The following is a 27,517-nucleotide window of genomic DNA, read 5'->3' as shown; positions in this document are numbered from 1 at the left end:
ACATTTTTACCGATTTGTCTAGAGCTGCGTAAGATTATTCAAATTCTTAAAGTACGTACATTGAAACATGTATAGCAAAGACTAGAAGTAATTAATGTGTATGGAATAAATATTTTAACATGCGTTAAATTAGGCCACTTTAGTAAGAATATAAAACGATTCAGTTACCCGAATAAACAACATTACCTCTCACTATTAAATATTTATAAAGATATTTATGAACCACCCAGCGTTGATGAAAAGGTGGTAGAAGATTAAACGCTTTGTGTATCAAGTGGCGAATAATAGGGTGTCACAAATGTTACGCAAACACTCTTCACGGAAGGCTACGGTGTGGAGCAATCTTCTAGGACAATACAATATAATTGAGGGTTCTATTCACACGGAACACCTCGTCTCCTGTACTACTACGGTGAAATATGTGAACAAAAAATATTTACAAAAGAATTGTTACCTACTTTGGGAGAGAGAAAAAAAAGAATAACTTTAGAGAGATCAATATTGTAGATAAATAAAACGGTCCATTGTAAAGGCTATGCTGGCGTGCGCATGCGAGCACCCTCGACTCTCGACCTCTCATTCCGTGCGCTAGAGCATACGGCAAACAAAAAGAAATGACCTGGCTCATGGCTGATTCATCAAAACAGGCCAATCGCGAACGCTTTGTCTGGGAATTTCGAATTGAGAATTCACACAATTCTACATAATGACTAGTATCCGTTGGAAGAATTCTTGATGATGGTCCAACCTTTTTATTATATTTTTTCTGAACCGGTAATAACAAGTTAATTCAGAAATAGACATGTATCCTCATAAAAAGCTAATTACAAGAAATCTATTAAGAGTTAGCATTAGTCCGATCTCGGTACTTCCAGGAAATTGTTAGCTTTCATCTTAATTGTATTTCCGCTCCTTTCAACCGATAACACTGATAATGGAAAAAGTAGCTAAAGTGCGAATATAAACAATATCAGTTTCCAATAATCGTTAACAAGATGTTAAGTAGATAACACAATCGCCGAATTTGTAAAACAAAGTGAAGCCTACTACCTGAAGGGAGCGGTTATAAAGGTGCGCTTTAAAAATAATCGGTTCAACAAATCGAGTCATTCGAACGTGTCAGGACATGCTGTCGGTTTTTATTTGGTCCCAGTGGGTTGTCCATAGTCGTTTTGTGTATTTTATGGCCACTTCATTAAGAATATCCGATACTTATTTCTCGACGAGTTCTATTGACACATCAATTGAAGGTTTTGTGCTAATAATATTATTGATGTGCATAATACTGCAGTTGAATTTTGCAAATTGATTCTTGTATATTATGTTGATGTAAATCATGGAATGATGCGCAATAATTAATGGACCCACATCGAAGTATACATACATATTCATTATTTATGGGAGCAGAAAGTGTAAAAACCGTTTTGTTGATTAACTTGCGGTAAAGTTTGCGAATGTGCAATATCGTTTCTTTTTCACAGCGAGATAAACTGCTAACAGAGCTCGCTCGTGAATGGTTTGTTGACTTTAGAAGATAACGAGTTTCTTGCAAAAAACGCCTCGTTCAACTGTATTTTTATTACTTCCAATAATTACTTTTTAAGAGAGTACGTACCATAAGGAATGATTTTGCGGTAGGTACTAAAACAATGTTCATGGGCCATATGCGTGGAATTTAAATTTTAACGGTGATAAACAAGCTGCGAGTGGGGTAAAGAGCAGGAGAGATCGTTCATCGTTCCCACAGCAGCGGTGCAGGCAGCAGCGGGGGGACGATGCATGGCGGGGTGCGCGGGGGGAGGCGGCGCGCAACAAAGAGCCTTCCGGGAACCGCCACAATACAGGTTTGCGGCGACGTGCGATACCTTCGCAGATACCGGCCGCGACCGGCGACCGACCAGCTACACCCGCACACAATTCATAACGACAACAGCTTTTGTCAACTAAATAAGAATGAGGACCCAACGGTACAGCTCGGCACCCGAGGCGACACAACAGACAACTTACGAACATTACTTCAATGCAACATCCGCTACGAGCAATATCAAGATTGCGAGTTCTCGCTAATCATTATCGGCCAGATAGCAATCAAACGTTGTAAAAAATCGCCAACATTGACTTAGCAAGGCTCCGTACCAAGAATTGAGCGTAAGTATGACACGAATATTGATAAGGTCCTATGTTGGCAACACTAGAATCTAGATAAACTGAAATGCACGAATAATTTAATGCAGAAAGTAAGTACTCAATCAAACACAGACAGCTTAGCTGAATTTAGAGAAAGAACAGAGAGTCTACCTCAGCCTAAGTAAAGTCATTGGGTAGAAAGGTGGCACACACAAAACGACAGTCAGGAACATTCTCTACGGAACATCAGGAGAAGGCAATAAATGTCTTATGATCGGCGAAATTCGCCAATTTTATACTATAAAGGCTATTAAATTGAATAAGATGAAGGGTTGGATCAGTGGGAAGCAGTTTAGTGTAAAAGTAAAAGTGGAGTAATAAAATAAAATTGCCAGGCTCGAACCCGTTCCAGCGTGTGCGCCGTTGGCGGTGGATTTATTACAAGACACTGACATGCGCATGTCACTCTCGCTCTGCCCTCGTGAGACTGATAGCACTGTGAGACCCTGTCCATCCAGTCCACGTGATTTATTACCTTTCGTAACTACATCTTATTTAATTGAACCAATTACATTGCTCGGTTACCAACAAATAAAGCCATCAAAAAAGCCATCTACGAGTGTGTAAATCAAATTGAAGAAAAGTCGACTGCGAAGAGGTGTCAGTTAAACAGAATCCAGGAGCAAGCAATCATTTTCCTTCTAATCAAAATTTAAATGGTTGAATAAACATTAATAACAATGAAGAATATCAAAATTATGCTTTGGAAGATACCCGTACCGCAGATCAAGTAGATAGAACCAGAAAATAACACACAGGTGTCGAGAGCAATAAGAAATCCCGTCAAGTATAAGACGTTGGGTGATCAAACAAGTGGCTACATAATTACAGTAATCGTTAATGTCAAGCAAACTAATTTCACGCATTAATTCCTACTAACAACTTGCTAAGTGCTTACTCATTGGCTTGTCAGCGCCGCCGCCAGGGTCCGTGCTAATCTGTGCACAAACGTCTATGGTTGCATTTTGTTTTAAATAAACGCAAGCTGTCACGCCACCATGTCTATTAAGTCTGACGTTAACGTATCTCCTTACACAAATTGCACTACAAGATATTTTTAGAGTTATCATATTTATTTTATCAGCTCCTATATCATCTCCTTTCCTATCGAGACTTTAGTATTATCCATTTGTATCTTCCTTCTTTAATTTTGGCTCTCTCTCTTTATTATTAGAACTTACGACGGGATATTTACCATGTTTATTGAATTTGGTGAGTTTCCGATATTTCGGCACTGTTGCAAGCGCCATGATCACGGATTAACTCTCTCTTTGATTGGACCTCTAGACTTTGGTTCCTGATTTTAGATAACAAATAATAATAAAAACATTTTTTAAGAGACCTTACACAATTCAATGCACTCAAAATCAAGGGCTCTCTTTAAAACGAATAAAAAGTATAGTGCATTAACATCCTTGAAACCAATAAAGCTGAAGCGCAATTATTGCTAGATTTATAGCTAAACATTTTGCATATTCATTTATTGAGTCGAGTGGTATAACGAGGCTGGTTTATTGTAAAACTATTTACTTAGTGATTTCTCGGAATTGTCTCCGGTGAGCGAGTACCAACCACGTGCGTAGTCGTGTCGCTATTTTATGGCGAAATCAGTGTGACGTTAGCACAACTACGCCAATACACATATACTACATTAATAGTACGCATATATAGCTGAGCCCACATAAATGTTTAGGTACACACACCCACACTGACCCACACATACATAACCACCTTTTAATCCTAACCGGGTAATCAATTTTAGCTCGGTTTTGTACCAAAGGGGTTCTTTGCACGTAACCACATTTAAATCTATTAGGTTTTAAGTGTTAATGAAATAGGAGTTTATGGAGGAAAGACGTCGATTATAGCTTTAATAAAATTTATTGTTGGGTGAAGTAGCATGAACATAGGCGAGTATATTTCGCTAGAAGTCATTAACATAAACAATAATGATGTAAAACAGATGGCAAGCGCGATTACTAGAAATTAGTAAATGTCAAGTAGTTGCGTGTAATGCACCAGTATCATTATTTTTATTGGAATTTATGAACAATCAATGTAAAAACATAATTTAAAGACCAATACCAACCAAGAGATAAATACTGCAAAATTTGTGTCAACTTTTATGGAACGCAAAAATATATAAAACAAGCAGTAACTATAGTGACTTATTGCTGGCAATAATTCTGATGAATGTGACGACAAACAAGACCCGGTCATATCACACAATTGTAATCGCTAATTTGATTAAGACGTGATTCACTTCGCGCGATACGACAACACAAGTGCAATCACGATTGATAGTTATTGAACTGTTGCAGAATAACGTGAAAGGAATAAATAGAGGTGCATAACTCCAAGTAGTTATACAACCGGTGATAGTTAGGATGTTATTTACGTTCCCTGCAACGCAATGACAGGTTATTCCAACTCCAGTGGATGTATAAAAAATAATTGTACTTTTAAAAAATATTTCTGAGAATTTTCTAGTGGTTATGATTGATGGTTTGCAATTGAACAAGTTGTTACAAGTGGATAATGACATAATCCATTGGTCCGACGGCCTAGAGTTGGTATCACAAGCAATGTGAGTCACGCAAATATATGTAGACCAGTCGCGCTTTGTTAAGATTATATCAATATGCTTTATACCTAGATATTTATGACACAATCTCGTAATAATTCACAAGGCAAAGTGGTCGTTGACTTGTCATCAAAACATTTTGCGTTCCAAACTGTGTACTGTTACAATGTTATTCATAAAAACATGATATAGTATACCTACATGTATACATATTTCTAAACAATTTGTTATTTGAAATAAATTGACATGACAAAGCCCGCTACAAGAATGAGTTTATTTAATGTTTAGGAAATATTGCGGTTATTTTCAATTCGTTTTATAATGCGTTATTTCTCGGTTAAAATATTAGAGTTAAAGTACACACAAAGGATGGATGCTGGTGACGACGGAGAGCCGGCAGTAACGAGTAGGTAACGAGTAGCAATCACTACTTCTCGGAACCGTACTTGTTTTCGCACCAGGTGCACTCTTGCTATACATATTGATGAATAACACCTCCGTCAATTTATGCTCACTCAAATAATTCTATTCTAAACAATATAGATAAGTGCGAACTGACATTATTTGGCAATCGTTTACTTAAAAACGTGAAATATCGTTATTAGTTGGGTGTTAGTGTAACGAGTTTTTAACTGGCAGTTTTAAAACATCCGGGTAGAACGGTAGATTGATTGTTGCGTGAGTTTATAGCTGATGATCCTCCAGATGGAATCGAGTCAAATATTATCATTAATGGGTAATAAACTTAATTGACTTCGTTCTAACGGTCAATAACGAGAGTTCTGGCTAACTGCAGCGTTGCAGGGGTTTAAATCCAAACAGGAAATTAATTTCACTTCACTGAAGTAGAGAGTGCGCAAACAATGCAACACAGTTACTTTGAAAACTCGCATACCGCACATGTGACGAAGCAATTCGATGAAATCGCACGACCAATTGATTTTTTCACTTTGCCTACAGGAAAATACAGTTACTGGAACAACAAATTGTTCACCAAGGGCACCGTTGTTAAAACTTTTACCGAGAACTAAAGTGGCCAGTGCATATACTGCATTAAATTAAATGGTTTTCGCTGTAATTTCAATACTATCTATAGCAATGCCCGTACGTACATTAGGGTAATTTTACCATTGAAACATGAAAATTGTAAAACAAACAGTTGTTTGTTTAGCATATCTAGTGAATAATGTAGATTAATTTACTTGTGGATAAGCTCCCTGTTTGCGAGGGGAATGTTTCTGTTCCCCGGCAAAGAGAATTAAGCTCGACGAGCTTTGAAGGCTTCTGCTTTCTCGCTATAGTAGGCCTACCTACGTAATCCGCAACAATTTGAAAGGTACATTAAAAAGTTTATTTTCCTTTTACTTAAAATACTCGGATTAGTTAATGGAAACGTTTTGTTATGTATTTTCCACGAGGAAAAAATACTTACAATTATTTATTTTAGTCGTACTTACAATTACAAGGTACATAATCCTAACTTATTTTCCTTTTACTATTTGTAAATAAACAGACAGTAGATAAGCAACTACGAAATCTTTTTTATCGTGTATCTTTAGCTTCTTTAAATAAGTATTTGGAGCGAGTGAAGAATGTCTATCATGTACTTAGCATTTTTTGCATGATTATCGATTGTAGACTACTAAAATCTATAATGTCAATCTGATGTCAGTCGCGTTACATTCCGCGTCATTAACATCGGCGATAATGACGTCATGGTGGCCAGATCCTGATATTGTGTGAACATTCGTCGATATCATTTTCTCACGGCGATCCGTCATTAATATTTTGTAGACAGTACAGGCGGCGGCGATGTAAGCGCAGTATGGCGGTGTAGCACGGAGGAGCGGGGGCAATGGCCAGCCCATTGTCACACTAGGCGATTATCAATTATTTTTGCGACACAATGGACTTTATTTCCTAGAAGCTTTGTGCTTATCGGCAGCGCGCAGCGGTAGCGCACACCTGCCTGCTCTCCGGCCCGAAACTTCCAGCGATTCATCAAATAATATGGTTCTTTGAGAATTCAAATATCTGTTTGCATTTTATAGAGCATTGTACGATAACACGCTCCTTTGTGTTTTGATAACAAAATTGTCGATCGAAGGACTGAATTTATAATAACTAAAACTTAAAAGAAACATAATAAAATTGATGAAATAACCGGTATTGGGTATGTAAGTGGCAGGTTTCCGGTCATAAAAAAAGTTCTAGCCAACATAAATACAGTACCTGCGTCTGTAGGTTTCTTGAAGGAAACTTGATATTTTTGCGTTATTATAAATGTGAACGTCTTGTTTTAGGCTTGTATTACTAAAGGGCAGGCAGGTATCGCATAAAGCGTGTTCTATTATGCGTACATTTATTTGTATTTAAAATTTCATGTCTTGTTAATATCGAGTTCGCATCACAATACATTTCAACATCAGCTTGTTTTCAGTAGTTACCTATCAACCTACACTACAAGACCTTGTACTACTATTTGAATAATTATAAATTATAATTATGTAAGTATCTGCAATATTATGAAATTATTACACTGTATTATTTATAATTATGCAATAATGTATTCGAAAAATTCTACACTTTTTTTGACGCGGTAATTCTTTATTGATTGTATTCCCGGATATCGTATTATCGTAAAACTACGGGTTCTTTATAACTAACAACTTCATTGACATTCTAAACACAAAAAACCAGTTCAATTCGGAAAATATGAACCCAATCTAGCACAGTTCCTATACATTATTTTGGACTTTAAAAGAGACTAGGACCCGAGGTTCTTTCGCTGTTTCTTTACAGGGACGAGCATAGTAAGATCCGCACGGACTCACCTAGTTTAATTAAAAGTTAACGTGCAAAATGCTGCTTTCTATTATAAATACATATAATATTCATTTCAATAATGTAGAGTATTTTGTGTACATAAAGAAGACTTACCACTCAATACTCCTGTAACCCTTTACGCAGCAGTGGATACTCTTGAACTTATCTTCGAAGCCGTATTCGGTGGGCACAGGTTCTTTCGTGAACTGCATCCATGTGGAGTTTGTGTTAAATGTATTCACAGAACAGTAGCTGGCTGACTCTGCAGACGCTGTACCAGACACGATCAGCAGCCCCAGTAGGGCACTCCACACATCCCGCACACACATTTCGACTTATTCTGGCATTCTGGAAAGAAAACGAAGCATTTTTAAAACATGAGCACGATATCTATATATTAATACGTGATGCAAAAACTTTGGACCGCTATTTACGAAAATTGCGCGGACGTAGGAGCATAAAATTTGGTACACTTATAATTTATGTGTAGGAGAAGTGGAGAACGCTAATATTTTTCAAAAATAATGCTTATAAAGTACATTAAATCAATAAATAAAACATTACACACACATGCATAGTATCTGATCGTATTTGACAAAACGTCAAAATCGATAGACATTGCGATGATATTCTCACGTCTCATATGAAAAGAGTTTTATAAAAGAGTTTGTTTGAGTTTGAGTTAAATAAAAATTATCCTTGAACGTATGTTAACGGTGTAAATTAAATCGTATATGGTTGAATTTCGACCACTAAGCGACCACTAGTATTTTTAAATACAGTATGAAATGTGAATTTTAGGGTTAAAGAAAGCACATGGTCGCGGTTATTCAATAAAATCATGAAAATGATAAGGAACAGAATTATGGCCGTGGACGAGATACTATCTAATCGATGTGTTGTAATCAATATTTCAACTTATTACAAAGCATTCATAGAAATAAACAGCGACTGTGAATCACACAGGGAAATACCTGAACACTTTACTTAGTTGTGATTACAGTTTTTGTAACACACATAACTAATATAATCTTTGTTAATAACTTGTTTATTGTGACAAAGGTTCATTTATGAACTGATCTGATAAGATTATTATTTAGTAGAACAAGTTTATGACGATAATATCATAAGAGACGTCTGTCATTGGCGCCATCGATGACTGAACGGTTTTAATTGTAAAAATCAGTCTTAATTCAGTTACATAGTTATAATATGATATAACTAGTCGACTTTCTTAAAATACAATTATGGAAATTCCTAATGCCAACCAACAGGAAACGTTTTTTGGTTTAGTTTTTCTTTTAGATCAAAGACAAAATATTGAGTTAGTGTGTGTTTATTTATTTAATAGAGAAATCTGCAGCTGGAAATTCTCAGGTCAGTAGAATTAACTACACAATAATAGCTACCTAAGTATGTAGTTAGAACCTATTTTTTTTTTAAGTTTTCTCGGAAGATTTCCCTAAATACGTAAGATGTCCGCCAGAATGCCAGTGGTTTTCCTTTTAGGTTATATTTGCCTCAGACTTTTCCCTAAAAGACTATTAATTAGGTATTTGTTGGGTGTTCAAGTTCAAATGAATCATATTCTTAGGAATGTATTGCGCATTGAAGCGAAAGCCGCTTCGCTGAAATTTCCAACAGAATAAACTAACAGTAGGTTTTATAAAGAAAAAATTAATTGTTAACCTACTATGCAAATAGCAAATATTTACAATTTGTATTGTAAATGAGTTAGTTATTATAATAGATCTTAGAAGTTACTGCTTTAAGTGATATTCATAATAGCTAAGCAAATACGTAGAATGGATAGACCTACGTAATTGTAATTGTAAGTAAGTACTGGTCAGATTGTTTATTTTTTATTTGCCTTAAATTCAACCTTCTATTCTAATCGCACTTTTTTAGCCGATAACGTCACCATCACCATCACCATAACATTTTCCTTATTTGTGTCCCTTCATTCATGAATTGAATGTATTTAAATGATCTTCAAATACCCAGACGAAGTGACTCATTATTGTTACAACATTAAAATAAGGTAAATGTACATATGTAAATAATGGACTTTACATTACACGAAAAGAACATGACATAGGTCATGTTTCGAACAAATTAATAATTTGTATAAATATTATTCCTTGAGTATTTTCGTACCTGGGTTTACCGTACCCGTACAAGTCGCATGGTATTTATATAATTCATAACTTCTAGCAGCGACTTACTGTTGTTTCTCGAAATACAATAGGTACAAGTTGAATGTGCGTAATTCTATTTCGTTGGAAAACTGAACGGGTTTCAAACAATGAACTAACAATCGATTCGACCTCAGTAGAAAGTACAAGGATTAATTCGTATAATTGTTAACAAGTACCTACCTAGTTGGTTTATCGTACTGTGATTGTTACCGGTCCTTCGTCCTGATATTGTTGTGGCTTTTATACCGTAAGCAGTTGCTTTTTATTACTTACAGACAAAAGAAATGGAACGGTGTTACGGCTTCGTCAAAGAGTAAATTGGCATTACCTGGGAGCAAGACCGAGGCGACACCGGTTCAACTTTTATTGTTTTAGTGGCAATTCTACTTACCTACCTAAACTACCATTTGCAAAAAATAGAGAGTTTAGTGTTTTTTTGTTGTAGCTAGCTTCAAATTTGTATGCAAACAAAGTTGTATTGTACTTAGAATGGTGTTTATTACCCATGTTTCCACAACTCTCAAAAGCCGACTTATTTTCTAACCAAGATCGCAAATCATAAATATGAAATCAAGGCACAAAATCTGTAATATGATACGGAATATTTAACGTTATGTTAGTCATATTAAAACATAAAATCTTTCGAGTGAATTTTACTAAATAAAATGACCTAGGTTATAAGTAATTCCACGAATCGGCAACTGCGCGAGTGACGGGGCCCTAACCCAGCCGTTCTTAGAAAAGTAATACTTAATGGTAATGCAGTTGGCAGTTTTTTGGTAGGCTGTACATTTACACGGTGAAGTAACTAGGAGTAGGTACTGTGGCATTTATTGCTTTCGTGACACAAATTATCATTTAAACAAAAAATCGTTTCTGTATTTTTTGGTAGTTAATGGTTTGTCGCACAGGTGGTCTTGAGGACACATGTTTATTTAATCAGTAGACATGTCCTAAATAAAGTATGACTTATCCTACTTTAAAAGAACAAGTGGCATCATGTGTCGAATGACGTAGTTAGGTACTAGATATTAACGTTCGTGCTCCTTCGATGTATGAAAGACGTGAATCATGTTAAAGCCTCGGCGATAATTTGTGGGTGTGTCGTCAACAGAATAGGTAAGGAACGTAGATATATTAACTTCTAGCTCTAGGTGAATGGAAGTGTCCGATTACAAATGGAAAAATTCTATTCTTCTACTTTTATAGGACTGTGGTCTGCGAAATGTAGGCTAAAACAATATTATGTTGGTATGGTAGGTACCACAAAGGCAAGATAATTACTGACTTCCTAGTACTGCATTGTTTATTGTGTGCATCCCGCGTCATAGGGGATTTATTATTTGCTTCAATGCAATTCAGAGTTACCAGATTATTTCTTGAAAACAATAAATTATTCCGCAGCTGTAACAATTGGGTCGAGATTGATTGAAGATTTCGAGATGTTGGAAAGTTATTGATGTTATTGTTAAAGTAATTCGTTTCTCTAAAATTTAGGCTAAAAGGTACGTCAGAGTGTAGAAGGGAAATTTTTGTTTATACAATAAAGAGCTATTAGGCTGGCTATAAAACTTTAAACTACGTAGATGAAAGAATTGACTAGTTATACATTATGATATTTCTACAAACAACAAATTGGTATGTATGTGTATCTACTACCTATTGCAGTAATAGAGTAATAGGTACCTAGGTGCCGCTCGCTTCTACGACTTCAAAGCTATCAAGTTTACTGAGAATGGGATCGGCAATAACATGGAACCGATAATATCGCTATAAACGAAACATGTCGCTTAGCCTACGTGCTCATTTCAACCCAATATCGGCAGTCAGCAGCATCCGAGAACACGCCACAGGTACATGATGTATAGGTACAGGTGTACGCTATACGTACGTGTATGTATTTAGACGTAGCCACAGTAGTTGCACACACGAGTTGTTCTTGTAATACAAGGACCACAAGCTCGTTCCGCGGTGAGGCGAGTGATTTTTGCAATTACCGACAGGCGGCACACATATCTGTCGGCAATTTGCCGCTCCTCCCGCGAGCTCCGCTGATCGGCTTCTCGGAAACGCACTTGCATCAACTGTGTACCCGGTTAGTGCGATTAACGCACTAATTACCGCGCGCCGAACCGCCTCCGTGCGCTGCCGCCGCGCCGCGGCCGCAGCCACATAAACCACCTCTTTCGGTCACATTTTTACATGTGCTTTTTTAATTAGTATCTTTTTTATCATCCTCCGTTTTTTACTGCTACTAACTATTTTTTTCTTGGAAAACATCTCTTTAATTTGTTTCAAGTAATTATTGTAATTGTAAGGTAAATACTGGACAGCTATAAATGTCACAGTATGTTGCTGATCAAGGCTACTTGCAATATGCATTGAATCTAAATGTGCTTAAATCTTGTCCAGCCATTCATGAGTTTACCTCAACATTTGTATTCAAGATGCTTGGCATTTTGTGTACACTACACTACAATTTTCCATTAATACTTGTCTAAGTATATCTTTGAAGCTACCTTTGTATTGCAAAAAAGTTTATGACTAACTGAGGCCTTCAGTTGACATTCTTGATACTAACAGTTAGTCCAAGCTGAGATCTCTTATACTTTAGAAGTTACTGTATGTATAAATAATATGATAGTATTTCCTTAATTGGTGTACATAAGATTACAAATGTATTAATATGGGAATATGTCATCAAAGTCTTATATCATCATTGTAATAATATGAATTCTTAGATTACAAATGATTATTGAGTCAGACAGGTATAAACAAGACTCTCTTTGCAATTCAAATGTAACTACCTATAATTTAGATAATAAACTATTCAATATAATGTAACCACAAGAGCTCTTTAGTAACAACTTTGAGGATATCTTCTTAGTCTCAAAATTCCCCTTGCAGGGGGAAAAACTAAACATTGGCTGTATAAGAAGATACTTTAGCCACAAACTTCCAAGAAAAATTATAAGTGTTTATTTGTCTTAAAAATAATACAAGAACATTTTTAAGGACAGGTAAACACTTATTATGTAAATTAAATAAGTTATAATGACTAATGAGGAAAGTTTTATAAAAGTACAGACACGGTCTAAACCTTGCCAAATGATTGAATGTAAAGTGAAAGTATATTATTGCACGAATCTAAGAGAAATTATTTAAACCATTTCTGAGAAAAATGACGCTGTTTTTATGCGCGCTAATTAAAGTAATCCTTGTACTTTTATAGCGGTAACGTGCCATTTACATTTCACACAAGGCATGTAATCTAAAGCTTTTACAAATAAAAAAAATAAACGGCATTACTCACCGAATCTGCTCGATGACAGTCCAACTTTCCAAGAATTGAAAATACGGCAAACTCGTAATATACAGTATTTATCACAGTTCAGTACAACACACTACACTCGTTTAATAGTTCGTATGTTTTTATAATAAATTAATTCGTTTTACATTAGTATTTACATCGGTAACTTTATTTTCACCATTTAAAAAATACCACAAATAGTACCGGCCACAACAAGCAAACGCATGCGACTGGATCTGACAGCCGACAGACATTTAGCGGCACGTTGATGACGTAAGGATGACGTCTGTCAAAATGAAATGACATTTAACGAACGTTTCGTTACACGTAAAGCACACTATGTTCTTAATCTTTAAAATAAAAATAATGCAAATCAAGGAATTTATTTTTAGATTGTATAAATAAATAGTTTCAAGTAGACTTTAAACTCCACGTTGAAATAATACAAAAACAATATTTCACAAAAGTTTATTTTTAATTGAACATTTTCGTCTTGTAATTTTTTTAATCATGGATATCTTGAATGGACTTTAATTTATTTCTTTTTACCCTTTCCTTTGACATTTTTGAGATATTTGAACTGTCCTAGAGCCCGACGCACCATAACACCACGCCACCACGCCTGTATAAGCGTGGCAGACTGTCGCAATTTCTCTTCGCGCTCTAAACGGATAGCACGTTCTCGTTTGAATGTTAACCATCCTCGCATTTCACCTTCGTGTAGGTCATACTGAAATTAACCAAACTTTTATTTTAGTTGTGAAAAGTATACATAATTATAATCACGTTATAATATTATTGTAGCTACTTACAAGTCAAACATGAATAAAATTAAAAGTCTGTGAAACTTATTTTAATAAATTGTCTAAACTGTATAATTTCAGATGAAATTGTAAAAAGTAAATTAATTAGAGTTTTCAATTAAATGATGAAGGTTTATTTAAGAGAAAAAAGATTTTTTTTAGTTGAGATAGATAATTTAATAATCATTGTTCGAACCGTATCGGTTACCAACCTACTTAGGCAGTATACACATTTACAAGTATATTATAAGCAAAGTAGTCTAAATAGACAATACTTAGTCCAAAAGTCATACCAATGCCTGTAGTTCAGTTCTCTTGCTGGTAGCGATGAGCAGCTGTTCCAATTTCTTCTGACTTCTAGTACTTATTTCAGCAATATCGATGTCGTAACGATGTCGCCAGTATTCCAAAGTTTTCTCATGCTCCTGTCAACAAAATTCCTAGTATTAGATTCCTTATTGTTTGTTACGTTACCAAGTATTGTTACTGGATTGAGTCGTCAGTAGCTTCATAAAATCGATTTTTCATTCATTTTCTAGAAACTGGGAAGTTTCCAGGTTCTTAAGTACCTATCTATTTATTAATTCTTGAGAAACTTTTTGATGTTTGAATTGCTTGAGTTTAATGAAGTTTTCCTCTTCATTAAAAGAGGAAATCGTTCTGTTTGAGCAAAAACTATATAACAAAAATGTAGCTACTTAGGTATAGGAGCAGGTGTAGGTAATATTTATTTCCATGTGTTAGTGTAGAGATAAAAGGTATGTTCTAGCTAAATTATTAGCAGGCTATGACTTTTCCCGGTGGCTATTCAGCCAAATGATCTAGTTATAAAGCTCTATGTGATCCTATTTTACATTATTTATAAAAAAGGTATCATACTTTGATTTGTAGTTCATAAGATTTGAGCAACTCTTCGTGAACTCGTTGCTCGTGGTCGGCGCGCGGGGGTGGTGCTCGTGCCACGTCCAGCTTCAGCTCCAGAGACTCAAAACGTGCAAACAGCCATTTTTCTGCGTAACCCAGCCGCGTGTTTGCGTTGTGAAGGTCATCCTTTAAAAATATTGAAGATGTCAGAGCATTTTATTCCATACGGCTGATTTATCTAACGTCAGATATTTTTTTTTATTAGAGGAATAATTTTGACAAATTCTTCTATAGATAAAAAAACTGTCTAGTGTCTAACATAGTGAAATAATAAATTCATGTCCCCGAAGGAGGTGGGCAAAGGAGCACATTTTAAATGCAAATTCTTTGCCGGTTACCAAGGTATGTGATAGGTTTCTTACCAAACTTAAAAACCGAATAATACTTAGTAGGACCCGGGATATTTGTCATATCAAGTATAAAAGTCGTATCAAGTATAAAAAGAAAAATAACGGTTACACATTTATTTAAATATGTTAAATTCTAGGTAACACTTACTTTATGCTATAGGTACCTATTGCAATCGTTGTGATTCATCAATCAGACATGTCTGCGTCTTTCTCTTATAAGTAGGTGAGTAGGTATCTACCTAATGCTTACGTCATAGTATCAAGAAATGGTGGCCTGACGATAAAATGATTTGGATTTTCCTAATATTGGCCTTGGCCCGCGGCTCAAGACATTCAGGTAACAATCGGGCTTGTGAATTTAGGTGTAAGTATGTGTTGGAAATTACGTAGGAAAACCTTGCCTAAATATTGTGTCACTTTTATTTTCACCTATTGGATGGACAGAATCAAATGTGTTTTAAAAAAATGAGAAGTGTTTTAAAATCCAGGGCCTGCCTTGAATTTTGGGCTTACCACTAATTCGGTCATAGGTAATACTTACCGACCTTGATAAGAAGGTATTCGAAAAATACTAACTATACAAGTCCATACTTTATTTGTTGGTCACGATGCATAGACATCGATTTAATAGCTACTACTTATTGTTGCTAATTTCCTGGACTTATACGTTTGCTTATTAAAAGAACTTAGAGAGAAGTTTACTTAGCACATATTCACACGCTTGTATAGACCAGGACTGTGCTTTCTCACAAATGTTCTGCGAAGAGCGTTCTGTTTTACGCTCCCAGTAACGCATCACTGGTCTCATATTAATAATGGCTGTATCGCAAACGGCGCTCGCTACTGAGAATCACCAGCATCAGCATGTTTATTACTTCATGTAATTATCACTTTCATAGAAATCGATATACGCACACTCATTTTGTCTCTAAGAACAGCTACTTTCTGATCAGCGTTGTGCAGCTCCAGCGCCCATTGATTTCTTTTCGCATCTAATTCTGCTGCCAGGTTTTTACGAGTTCTGAAAACATTGTTTTATTTCGTGATAATCCATTAAGTACTTTCACTGAAAGTTATTTAAATATTTTACCAAAACTTTATTTCGACATCAAAAGCCATAGAAAAAAGAAATCGGTACTACAGAAGCAATATACCCATTAGCTGTTAAGTGCTTACGCAGACAAGGATTCTTGTCTGTTGAGGATAAAAATGTATTCAGGAATCTGAAAAAGATCCACCGAGAATTCAACTCAACTGAATTACCGGTTAGGGAGGTCTCTTAGCCCCTTTGAGAGTAATTGATATAGGGACTTTTCATGGAATCTACTTATATTGAGGTATTGCACAAGGGACATATATTGAAAAAAGTTTCCCTTGAGTAGACCCTTAGACCCTCTGGTTGTACGTACGTAAGCCTTTTGTGTGAAAGGAAAACTAAGAGTTAAAATGCTGTATTAGATAAGATTGTATTAGTAAGACCGTTTCATGTATACCACATTCAAAGCGTAATATAGGTACTTTACGTTCTGAGATGTTGATTTTTGACTCTCAGTGACGCCACATCACACTCCGACTGTTTGAGCAGTTCCACGGCATTCGTGATCGACTCCCATCTTCCTGTCTCTGCTACTTCTATGAGAGTCTTTCTAATCACGTCATTGACCAGCGCCCTGTGACATAATATTATAATAGTTAGGTAGTTAGGTTCTTCGACTCTTCTATGAGCTAAAATACAAAAAAGCGTAGATGTGGGACAATCATTAAGGCAATCAGATAAGTGTTTTAACAGAATTAGAGATTGTATAAACAGTGGAAAGCAATGATCAATATTTAACCAATATGGCGTTTTTATTTAACTTTAAAACCCTTTAAAGAACGTTCATATTTACCATTCATTAACCATAATATTAATGGTTTTTTACCCGACTGCGTAGTAACGCCATCTTTCCCTGAACGGGGAAAACGTACCTATCTTTCTCTAGCTTGATTTCCTGTAGTTTCTCGATTTTGTTCGCCGGCTGCCAGTCTGCCAACCTCAGCTTCGTACTGCCCTCTGTAAGCAAACTTTCACTGCTACAAAATCATAGATGGCGCTGATGGTACGATTGCACGATAGTAGAATAAAGTTTTCGTATGGTCCAAATAATGAACAAGTACGGGAATTTCGTGCAGTTTGTATGTATTGCTTAAATCTACCTCTAAGTTAGATTCTTGTAGATTAATACTTACTTAGCTATTACCTATGTTGTTACTGTTTAATGATCGGCTACAATAGTTTCAGTAAAACGCGATTTGAATACAAGTGGTGGTTTTGTTAGAAGCAGTATACCTATTCACTTGTCACACATTTTTAAGTCGGATTTTGCATTCGAACTATTCCCAAAGCACCCACGCCTCGTTATGGATTCATAAAATATTCATAAACTTAAAAATATAAAATAAAAAATCCAATTTAAAAACCGTTTAAAATAAATAACTAGATACTTACGTGCATCTGAGTGGGTATCACCACGTTTTTAATAAGAATAAAACTAAAAAAGAAGCTGGTAATAGAAGATAGGTAGGTGCTCACCTAAAATCTTCATTAGCAGTAAAACCACCTCGAACGACAACGCGAACAGCAGAGCATCCATTTCACTAATCCTGCCACAAAACGTGATATTATATTATTCCACACTTTCTGTTCAGATACGATGTTACTTTTGCTATCTTAATTGTATGTATAGGTATCTAAATAGTTTGCATAGTATACACTAAACCATGTGCTACTGTAAATAATGAACAAGTTTTCTTTTAAGGGGGAAAATCATTGAAATACTTCTCCGGCCTTGGGTGAGGCGAGAGGGAGTGTTAAACTCTTACTAACTAAAAACCACCCCGTTCCTACTCCTGCTCATCGAGCCGGAGCCCTGGTAATCCCGGTAGTATACATAGATACAGACCGGGCAGCAATGGTCTCTGACAAACATCAAACTAAAAAAAAATTGTGGTCTCCAATCCTAACCATAAGCTAAGCATGGAGATTATGTGAAAGGGGACCATAGTACCACCAGTAGACTTTCATAAGTCGTTGGCACTATTTTCTAGTACTGTTTACACTAAGATTTTCCGAGGTAAAATTTTTTGTTTGTTTTATTAAATACGAAACTGAAACTGCTTGACCAATTTTGAAAATTCTTTCACTATTAATAAGATTGCTTTTTAAGTAACATAATCTTCTTATGCAAATATTTCTTCAGGATTGCAATGTTCCTTCCTACTTAAGATGAGGTTTCTAAATTACACGTGGGTGAAGCCGCGGGCGGAGAGTTAGTTAGTATTTTGTACTTACAGACTCCATTTTAGGACAGACTCTATTAATATTAAAGTAACTAATTTAACTTTTAATTAACGTCTTCTTATTTCTATTTACCATAATGTCTTTAATTAAACAATCTAGAATATTATAATACTTGTTCGTTGACTAGTCATTGTGGCAGCTGAACACAAGTATCCAGGTTTGATGTTGGGTGGGTTATGTACCTCTTTACTAAATCGAGAATTAATTCACTCCCACGATTCAATTTACATAGTTTGAATTCAGGTGGGGGTATTCATAAAAAGGATGCATAGCTGAGTGTGACGTCATACCCATTTAAGTTCAGAACTAAAGAAATAAAAAGAAATGTTCAATACACCTACGCTCTAATTTCTTTTTATTTTACTACATAATAATATCATGCGTTCTATTTGTTTTTATTTTATTACTTACGTGTATTATGGTGACATTTTCACTAATATTATGTGTGTTTAACTGAAAAATCAGGAAAATATCACATTTTTCAAACACATTATGGAATGTATCTGCTTACCAAAGCTTAAGAAACCTTTTCAAATTGATGTTTTTATTGTTTAATACGTAGTTACCAATTCGCTTATATTTTTCAATTTATAATAATAAACAACTAATCTACAAAAAAACATCAGCAAACAAACAAACAAAGAACGATTTCATTAAAAAGAAAATTATTTTTATTTTTTTTAATAACTTGAAATCGAGCTCATTTATATCGAAGGGAGAGGCATTTAATGAAGAGGCAAGCTACAGTCGGATAATATCCGAGTATACGAGTAATGGAGTATCCGAGTATCCGACACAATATTGTCTCTCGATCGTTCTTTAACAATGGAACAGCAAGGAATCGGTGGGGGCAGTCTAATGAGCTTCGATGAGAGATGATATTTAATCGGGATTTACTATTCACAAAAGGAAAGTGCATGGTAAGTAGTTTAGTACCTAGTTAGTAGTTATGTACCTATCTATTTGATCGAAATAAAGCCATGGTTTCTCGTGATTGCCATTAATATATTTATCCATCTGTGATATACTTCAGACTGACATTTTTTTTTCTATTGTCCACACTGTTGTTTTTTGGTCATGAACAGCAACATTTGTAACTGGCAGTATTATACAGTGTATACAGTCGACACACGTAAAAGAAAAAAATGTCAACATCTGTAATTAAAACGCTGCATTTTTTAAATGTAAAAAAGAGCATTAGTAAAATGTACAAGAATATTTTATGTTTTAGGTACACAGATATTAAAATTCTAACATTTTATGCTTTGCTTACTCAAATAAAAGCATTACACACAAGTAATTAGTTATTCAAATTAAGCGGTGAATATGAAAGTACGAGTGCAATAAAATTTATACAATAAAACAAACACTTTTAATTGAATTTTTGTTAAAAAAAGGTCTTAGTTACAAGTTTTTAATGAGGTGTCTGAATATTAATGACTATCGTTTCGTTTGTTCGTTGTCTTACTTGATTGGTTAAAGTTATTTTTAATGACGGAACTTCAAAACAATATAAGCAGACGGGCCTTTCCTCATTGGACGTTTTCTCATTGTTCTTGGAAGTATTGAAACAAACACTTCGTTCGAAATTTAATAAAACTCTGACTAACAATTTTAAGAGAAAAATAAATATCAAAATAACATTACCTTTCATTTTGTTCCATGTCTAGTAAACTCGAACACAACAGGAATTTACAGCAGATATTAAAAAGTTTCAACTATAGGAACGCTTAGTAGAAATTAGTTTCAATTATTGATAAAATAAGTCTTAAAAAGCTGAGCGCGTATCCTAGCAACGCGGAGTACCATTGTATCGTCGATATAATATTAATGTAATGAAATAAAATCAAACCTCTTCACCATTCAGTTAATATTATTTCCTCGTACTGAGTAAATTATTGGATTTTGTTTTTGTGCATTTCTAGAAGTAATCGTAATCTGTATCGGTTACCAATTTATAAACTGAATAATGCATACTGGGTACGTGTGGTATGTGTACGAATTTTTATTGCGAACACATTGGTAGGAACATTGATATTTCAATGGCAATCGTGATTTGTATAAGAAATCGCATCTGTTTATAAGTTTTATTTTTAAAAGGACGATGCAAATGCAGTGTTCGAATGTCTTATAAGAAATTTTAAAAATACGTTCACACGACGACTTTTTCTGAATACCAAACAGTCTAGACGGTTTTTTCTATCTGTATCACTTCGTGCTAACTGCTGGGCACTGATATTCATTCTCACGATGATCTTATTATTTGCAAAAGGATTATATGAGTATGTGATAGGTATACATGATCCGCATCTTCAAGATACCTACTGTTGGTACAAAAATAAACACATATTTTTTTTAATGAAAGTCAAAATCATAAGACGACATCGCAGAAGAATTCTTTTGATTCGAATGTGTATTTGAGCCACAATGTTTTACGCCTCCGTGGTACAACAGTCTCATTATTTTTGCTTTTGATTTCAACTTTACAAATCACTGGATTCCTTTAAAATCGTCATAGAAGATGGTAAGTACTCGTAAAAATATATTTTTTTAATGGCAGAGACCGACTGACTGTATTTTAGTATACAAACTAAATGCCACGTCTGGTCTAGTGACTAAAAACGTGACCGTTAGTGTTAGCCTGGCAATCACACATCCTACAATACACCGTACATTTTTCAGGGCTTTTCATATTTAAACTTTCCTATTTACGACGAGATACCGAGTTTGTGTGTTATTGTCACGTAGAATATAAGAGTTTTTATTTGCCATTGTGTAAAGCACTAATACGTAGTTGTGCGACTTTTTTCATAATAAGTAGTAATGACAAAAAATGTCATCAAATTCCCGTCAGTACTGTCAGAGGCAGATACTTACAGTACCTACATCTTCTATCTAAAAATAAGTCGGGTTTTCCTTCCTGACGCTATAATTCCAGAACGCAGGAACAGATTTCCACGGTTTTGCATTCGTTGGAAGGCTCTGTGAGATTTATAACAAAGAAAATTCAGGAAAATTTTTAAAGGAGAAGCAGGAAAGCAGGGAAACTCTGGTTCTTTCTCCTACCCGTCGTAATAACCGATATCAGATTATAGGCTAACGACTGATCGCCGATTAATATAAAAAAAAACTGTGATCATGAACATATTTATGCTATGAATCTGATTGCAATTACATGAGAATGATTCCAAACAAGTGTGAAACAAAATTACCAAGACAACAACATTTTAAAATTGGTGCAGCATGAATTTGCTAGAAAGTACTGCGAAGTGCACGGTTAAAAGGAACTTCTAACGTTACACCCATTTTACTAAATGCTAGCTAAAATTTTTAAAAAAGAATTGTACATAACTATTTACTGTAAAATAGCACTTCTTTTTAATGGAATTGTTAAAATTTGCATACTGAAAAGGTTATGCTTACGTATGTGTGGTGTAATTTTACACCTCAGTGATGAGTAGGTATCTCTTATTTAGCAGTGGTTATATGACTGAAACTTATGCGAACGCTTGTATTTCCAATCTTCCTTTACGCGGCAGAGATGGGGATAGTACCTACGTGAATAGGAAAGAAGAAGCAGATGCTCTAGCGATGTGGTGCTGGAGGAAGATGCTTGGCGTATCGTGGACTGAGTTCCGTACCAACGCATCCAACCTTCGAGAACTCGGCATTACAAAGCGTCTAACAACCATAGTACAGACGCACATATTGCAGTATTTTGGCCATGGCTCCAGGTGTGATAACAACTTCATTGAGAGACTGGTCGTGCAGGGGCAAGTAGAGGGAGCCAGATCACGAGGCAGATCACCTATGCACTGGTCTGATCAAGTGAAATCAGCTACAGGAAACACTGTGTCTGACTGTAAAACAGGGAGATCTGGCGAGAGATCGTGAGGCAGCATTCACCTCCAATACAAATTACGGCCGCCTCAACGTGACCACAACCTCTCTTCCAAAAGCGAAATGGCAGAGAAGAATACAATTTGAATTTTAATCAAAGACCAACATTAGTACGCACTTTAGTACTTACATTTTTAATTAAGTTTAATTTTTCTATTATTTTTTGTTATTTTATTTAATTTGCCACGCGCACAAAGTCCGAGTCCTTACATAAAGAAAAACCAGTGCATTAAACTCTCGAGCAACTATTTGCTAACCAAACTCTAAAGAGGTTTCATATTAAAATTCTAGTAAACCTAGCCTTTATACTGCTGTTTGCTTTAGTTTTAATTTGGCCGTCTGATGACATACTTCGTCGAGTTTATATCCAACCAGTGTTCATGGAAAGTGTAGGTATAAGGGTGCTTTTCCACCAGAGATGCGCTATGCTACGTTGCTGTGGATGCGTTTGGCTTCAACCAATCATATTTATTGGTACACTTAGCTTAGCACTGGTGGAAACAGGCTCAGCTAAGCTATGCTTTTTATATGGAAAGATGCGTGCTATGGATGGCGTCCCTACTATCGATACGACGCATACTCGAGCTGCCCATCCTCACACAGCTACTTTGCAGCAGTGCATCTTCATAGCACAACTTACTTGCACAGCTACATAGCTTAGTGAAGTATCAGTGGAAACGGTCACATAGTTTCACAGCTTACCTATTACATCTTCGTAGCATAGCTGCATAGCATACCTCTGGTGGAAAAGCACCGTAATAAAGGTTTCTTCCACATATATTATTTTTGGAAATGTTTAGTTTCTTTGGTAGGAGTGTGTGCGAGGCACGGACAATGGAGAGGTAATGAGTCTTCGTTTATATTTAGCTACTTTTCTGTTAGGTGCTGGAGTTGAATACTTGAAGGTAAATACTCATGATACGTACATACAGACGAAATAAATTATACCTAAAGATTCCAAAAATGTTAATGTTTATCAAGCAATTACATTATATTTTAATTGCTTAAAAAAACATTCATTGGTGTACCAAAACGGGATAAAATTGCGCTGTTTGTTTAGATCGTTAAATACTTACTTATTCATGGTTTAAGTTTACCATCGGGCACTATTCGCAATTCAATAACATTGTTCTAGAACGGGACCTTACTTTGTATGGGAAACCGTTTACTGTAACTATTGACTATTAAGATATCCACTACAAGCATTGTTACATGAAATATTTACTTGTAACGCCACTGGTGTTTCAAGTGTTCTGGGCGACGGCGATTGCTTACCATCAGGTGATACGTCTGCTTATCTGTTTACCGGCGCCAATAAAAAAATAACATAAATTCGACTACACCGTTTGCTACAACTTTGCAATTTTCATTTTATTTAAATATTTGGTCCATTTTATTGTTTCCGATTTCTAAATCCAATTCAATTATCCTTTGTAGTGGTTAAATCATAGATGAGTAATATTTCTGTGGGTTATATGGTTATAAAACACACCGTGCCCTTTATGAATAAAATTTAAAACTAAAATTGGATTGCGATAGCGTCAGAAATGACTACAGTCCCACAATTTGCCGGGTCCCTGTGTTTATTTACTTACTAACTGTATGTTTGTTTAATTGGTTTACCTTACCACGTACCTATAAATATATTCAGTCATTTCACCTTTTCAGGAATTCGCTATTCACAACTAAAATTATTTATCTTGGGTATAGAGTTGTTACTAGGAACTCATGACTACGGATCTATTGCTGTATCAACCGCTTTTTAAATTAACTTAACCATCAATACAGTTATTTAAGGTGAAGCTATACCTAAGGTATTTAACTGATGAATTAATTAATCTTATGATACCATGTTTTCCGTGAATGCTGAGTAAGAATCTCCAAAACCACATAACGGTTGGTAAAACTTCAGAATAACTTAAAAATTATATCCTTCTTTTTAAAATAACCATCAAAGGTTTTCTTTCATTACACCAAATACAATGTACATATATACCTAATTAATTTTGCAACATAGAAAACGAGAATTTATTAATTAACTACGTAATTATTAATTAATAAGGAAATTGAAAAAATGTACGAGTGCGGCTTGAACCCACGGCCCGGGCGGACCGTACTCGACCGAGAGATGTTCCTTTGTACTTGCAATCTAGAACAAGACAGTCACATAATGAAAGTACTCATACTTACCTAGATTGCTTTTAAATACACTATGTACTATATAGAACCAGTATTTATTCTTTATGTTTAGGTACCTACGTATGTACGGATTCGCTTACTGGATGAAAATTATCACAGTTGATATAAGACATTATATGACTATATTTACTATGATATTTGTGCGTTGATATTTATTTACTAAAGTATAAAATATTGAATTTATCCTTAAAATATAATTTATATTTTTTATGGGATATGAGGCAACGAGCACAGAGTTCACCACCAGTATGTAATGCGATGTATGCGCTCAGCGTCACCAATGGACACCCGTAACACCAGAATAATATGTATATAATTAGTATAAACCACATTTGCAACAATTGCAAACACACGATTAACAATTTTAAACCAATCATAAACAGAAGAAAATCCCAAAAATCTGTATACATATTTAAAAAAAGAAATCTGATTAAGTAGACAAGTACTTCGACATTGAAAATTAGCACTCTCAAAGGCGTAACAAAAAACATACTTAGAGTTAAATTACTTAGGTACTTACAAGCTTTCTAGTCGTTCCTAAATGTTGTGAAATAGCTTCAAGTATTTCATAAATTACCTATACGGAGGTCCGTGACGTAGCAGAGCGAGGCCCTCACGGTACCGAAAATGTGTTGAAGAGTAATGAAATCACGTGGCTCTCGAGGCGTTGGTCTAAATTAAATCACGTTAATTATCGCACGTAGACGAAGCCCCGGGCTCCGCGCGCCGCGCCAAGTATCTATCGTGTTACCCTCATGATATTACCTATGGAGCTAATGTTTAATGTACTATGATAGTATGCACTTTTGGAGCACCCGCTGTGACCTTGTCGTGGCGTGTTGAATATTCGCTGCAATAATACTTACCTGTATGTTCGTGTTGACTTTGACGTCTGGAGTGAGCTCGAGATGTTGGATGGTGCTGGTTGTAATTGTAATTATGGCTGAAATAACACTTCTCTATGCAGGTGCTGTAGCTGAGAGGTGAGTATAGAAACTTACATAATTATACTCCCAATTCTAATTCTGTATAATTTAAAGAGAATTTAGGTTTATCCAGGGTTCGAACCTAGATCGACGAACTCAAACTGTTTATTTACTTGAACACACCAAAAATAGCTATGGAATTACATAAGTTATCCCTAAAAACCTAAATAAACTCAACCTGAAACGGTCTGCGTGTAATTAATGCCGTATACAAGCAGGATAATCTAATTGGGACTAGTGTTCGACCACTGAATATAAAAACCTGTTTGGTTCTGGTCCTAAGGACTGAAAGGTAAAATTAGCTTTCATTATTTTTGCGCCTGCTCTGACCTCGTCCCTAATGATGTAACCAGACAACTTTTTCTAAAACTTAAATAGTCTTTAAGTCTGTCGACATTAAGTAAGTTAAGTCTCAACAGAACACATTATATTCCGATATATTTATATAGTAATATATTTATATAAAAATCAGGTTTATCATAAAATTGGTGTCAGCACGGTATTTACTTGAACTTTATTAACCCTTGACAACCATTTTTAGCGTAAAATAAAAACTAATTAATGTCGGTCAAAGGGTCGCCGTTCGTGTCAGGGGTTCGTAACTTGATTGGGTTTTTTTATTTACTCCATTTTCCTAGATGTAATGTAGGTCCATAATCGGCTGCAACGTACAAGAAAATTGTTCATTAAATTGCTTAGCTTTTGTAGGTGGAATTCAAAATGTTCCTCTCCATACCTGTATTTAATTATGGATTCCTTCATGGCACGGATAGTATATCAAAGTAGCTCTTTGATACTCGCTACGCTATTCCCAAAATAGTAATTTTCAAGGAATTTCAATTGAAAATATCTCGTGTAAAGTTTAACGTGACAAAGGACCACATAACACAAATTTTAATGAAACACAAATGAATAATTTAACGTTTTTATTGAACGTAATTTTATAATGTATGAACTATTACATTTTTACTACAATTTATATGCTATGAGAGATCAATTTGTAACGTAAAAATACATATAAGTACATTAAACTACTCTGTACATATAAATTACGTAGAAACTAAGAGTAAACGTCTATCACGTTCACATTATGTAATAAGACAGTATGAAAAATAAGTTAAAGGCATATCGAATATAAAAGTATAGGTACTCTATGAGGCTATCGATACTATATTTATTTATAAGTAGCAATTTGGCACAAATTATTCATAAAAAGTAAAACTATCTATGAAGGAGATGCTCTCGGTAAGTTGGAGTAACGTCCTAAGTAACAATTAACAAGCGTAGAAAAATACTATTATGGAAATACAATAGAGAGTTGGGACAGCTGTGTTCACCACAAACAAGCCATTACGACAACCTACAGGCGTGTGTCGAGCTGGGTAACACACACCCACTACAGCATCACCATCCGATACACAATCGAGTATCAACACCGATATTAATCTGAATTTATCAAGCCAATAGCTACCATTAGCTGAACTAAACCCTATTTCGTATATTTGGCTATTAATGTACACATTAATGATTAAAGGACAAGTTAATGAATGAAATTGACAAAGGCCGACGTAGGATGGACACTTTCCTTCGTATCGTATATCGGATGGAAGGTAAATACATTAAAGTTTTACATATTTTCTAAATCACCCGCTTTTTCTGAAATAATAAAAACACGGCGCGTCTGTTTAGTGACCAGAAAGAATTTTATTTGCTTCTTTATTTAAAGTTATAGTTTAGGATACCAAGAAGGTTTTATAGCGGTAAGTATGTTGGCGTAATATCTTATTTCCAGCCAGGCAGTGGCGACAGCTCGCAGGAAACAGAAAGGAGTCAGTCGCTGAAGGCTCTAGTTGTCGTAGCGGGTCGGAGCAGAATTGGCCCAGAATCCTAAACAGAAAACAATTATTAGT

At 35.3% G+C, this 27,517-nt stretch overlaps 3 protein-coding genes across 4 annotated transcripts in view; all 3 read right to left on the bottom strand.

Annotated features, from left to right (window-relative positions):
• LOC118263138 (uncharacterized) overlaps positions 1-13,353 on the bottom strand; it is a 39,589-nt gene extending 26,236 nt beyond the window's left edge. Inside the window, exons 1-2 of one of the 2 annotated variants that reach the window (XM_035574948.2) lie at positions 13,109-13,353; positions 7,712-7,945 (exon numbers count right to left, since the gene is read on the bottom strand). In XM_035574948.2, the coding sequence (XP_035430841.2) occupies positions 7,712-7,926 (215 nt within the window). In that variant the 5' untranslated portion in view covers positions 7,927-7,945; positions 13,109-13,353. The remainder of the gene's footprint in view (positions 1-7,711; positions 7,946-13,108) is intronic. The other variant, XM_035574950.2, reaches the window with a different exon arrangement.
• A 204-nt stretch (positions 13,354-13,557) lies between these two features.
• On the bottom strand, positions 13,558-20,201 carry LOC118262795 (dynein regulatory complex protein 9-like). Its single transcript, XM_035574402.2, has 8 exons — positions 20,170-20,201; positions 17,755-17,825; positions 17,151-17,235; positions 16,706-16,852; positions 16,098-16,203; positions 14,788-14,958; positions 14,202-14,333; positions 13,558-13,835 (listed from the first exon to the last, which is right to left on the bottom strand). Exons 1-8 carry the CDS (start codon positions 20,184-20,186, stop codon positions 13,641-13,643), a joined length of 924 nt encoding a protein of 307 aa, XP_035430295.2. The 5' UTR covers positions 20,187-20,201; the 3' UTR covers positions 13,558-13,640.
• A 6,317-nt stretch (positions 20,202-26,518) lies between these two features.
• Positions 26,519-27,517, bottom strand: part of LOC118262874 (diuretic hormone 45) — a 50,329-nt gene continuing 49,330 nt past the window's right edge. Inside the window, exon 6 of the mRNA XM_035574516.2 lies at positions 26,519-27,494. Within this exon, the coding sequence (XP_035430409.1) occupies positions 27,454-27,494 (41 nt within the window). The 3' untranslated portion in view covers positions 26,519-27,453. The remainder of the gene's footprint in view (positions 27,495-27,517) is intronic.

Source organism: Spodoptera frugiperda, chromosome 12 (assembly GCF_023101765.2).
Source record: "Spodoptera frugiperda isolate SF20-4 chromosome 12, AGI-APGP_CSIRO_Sfru_2.0, whole genome shotgun sequence".
Lineage (NCBI taxonomy): Eukaryota > Metazoa > Arthropoda > Insecta > Lepidoptera > Noctuidae > Spodoptera > Spodoptera frugiperda.
The sequence above is the reverse complement of the archived record's forward strand: the minus strand, read 5'-3'. Positions and strand labels throughout refer to the sequence as shown.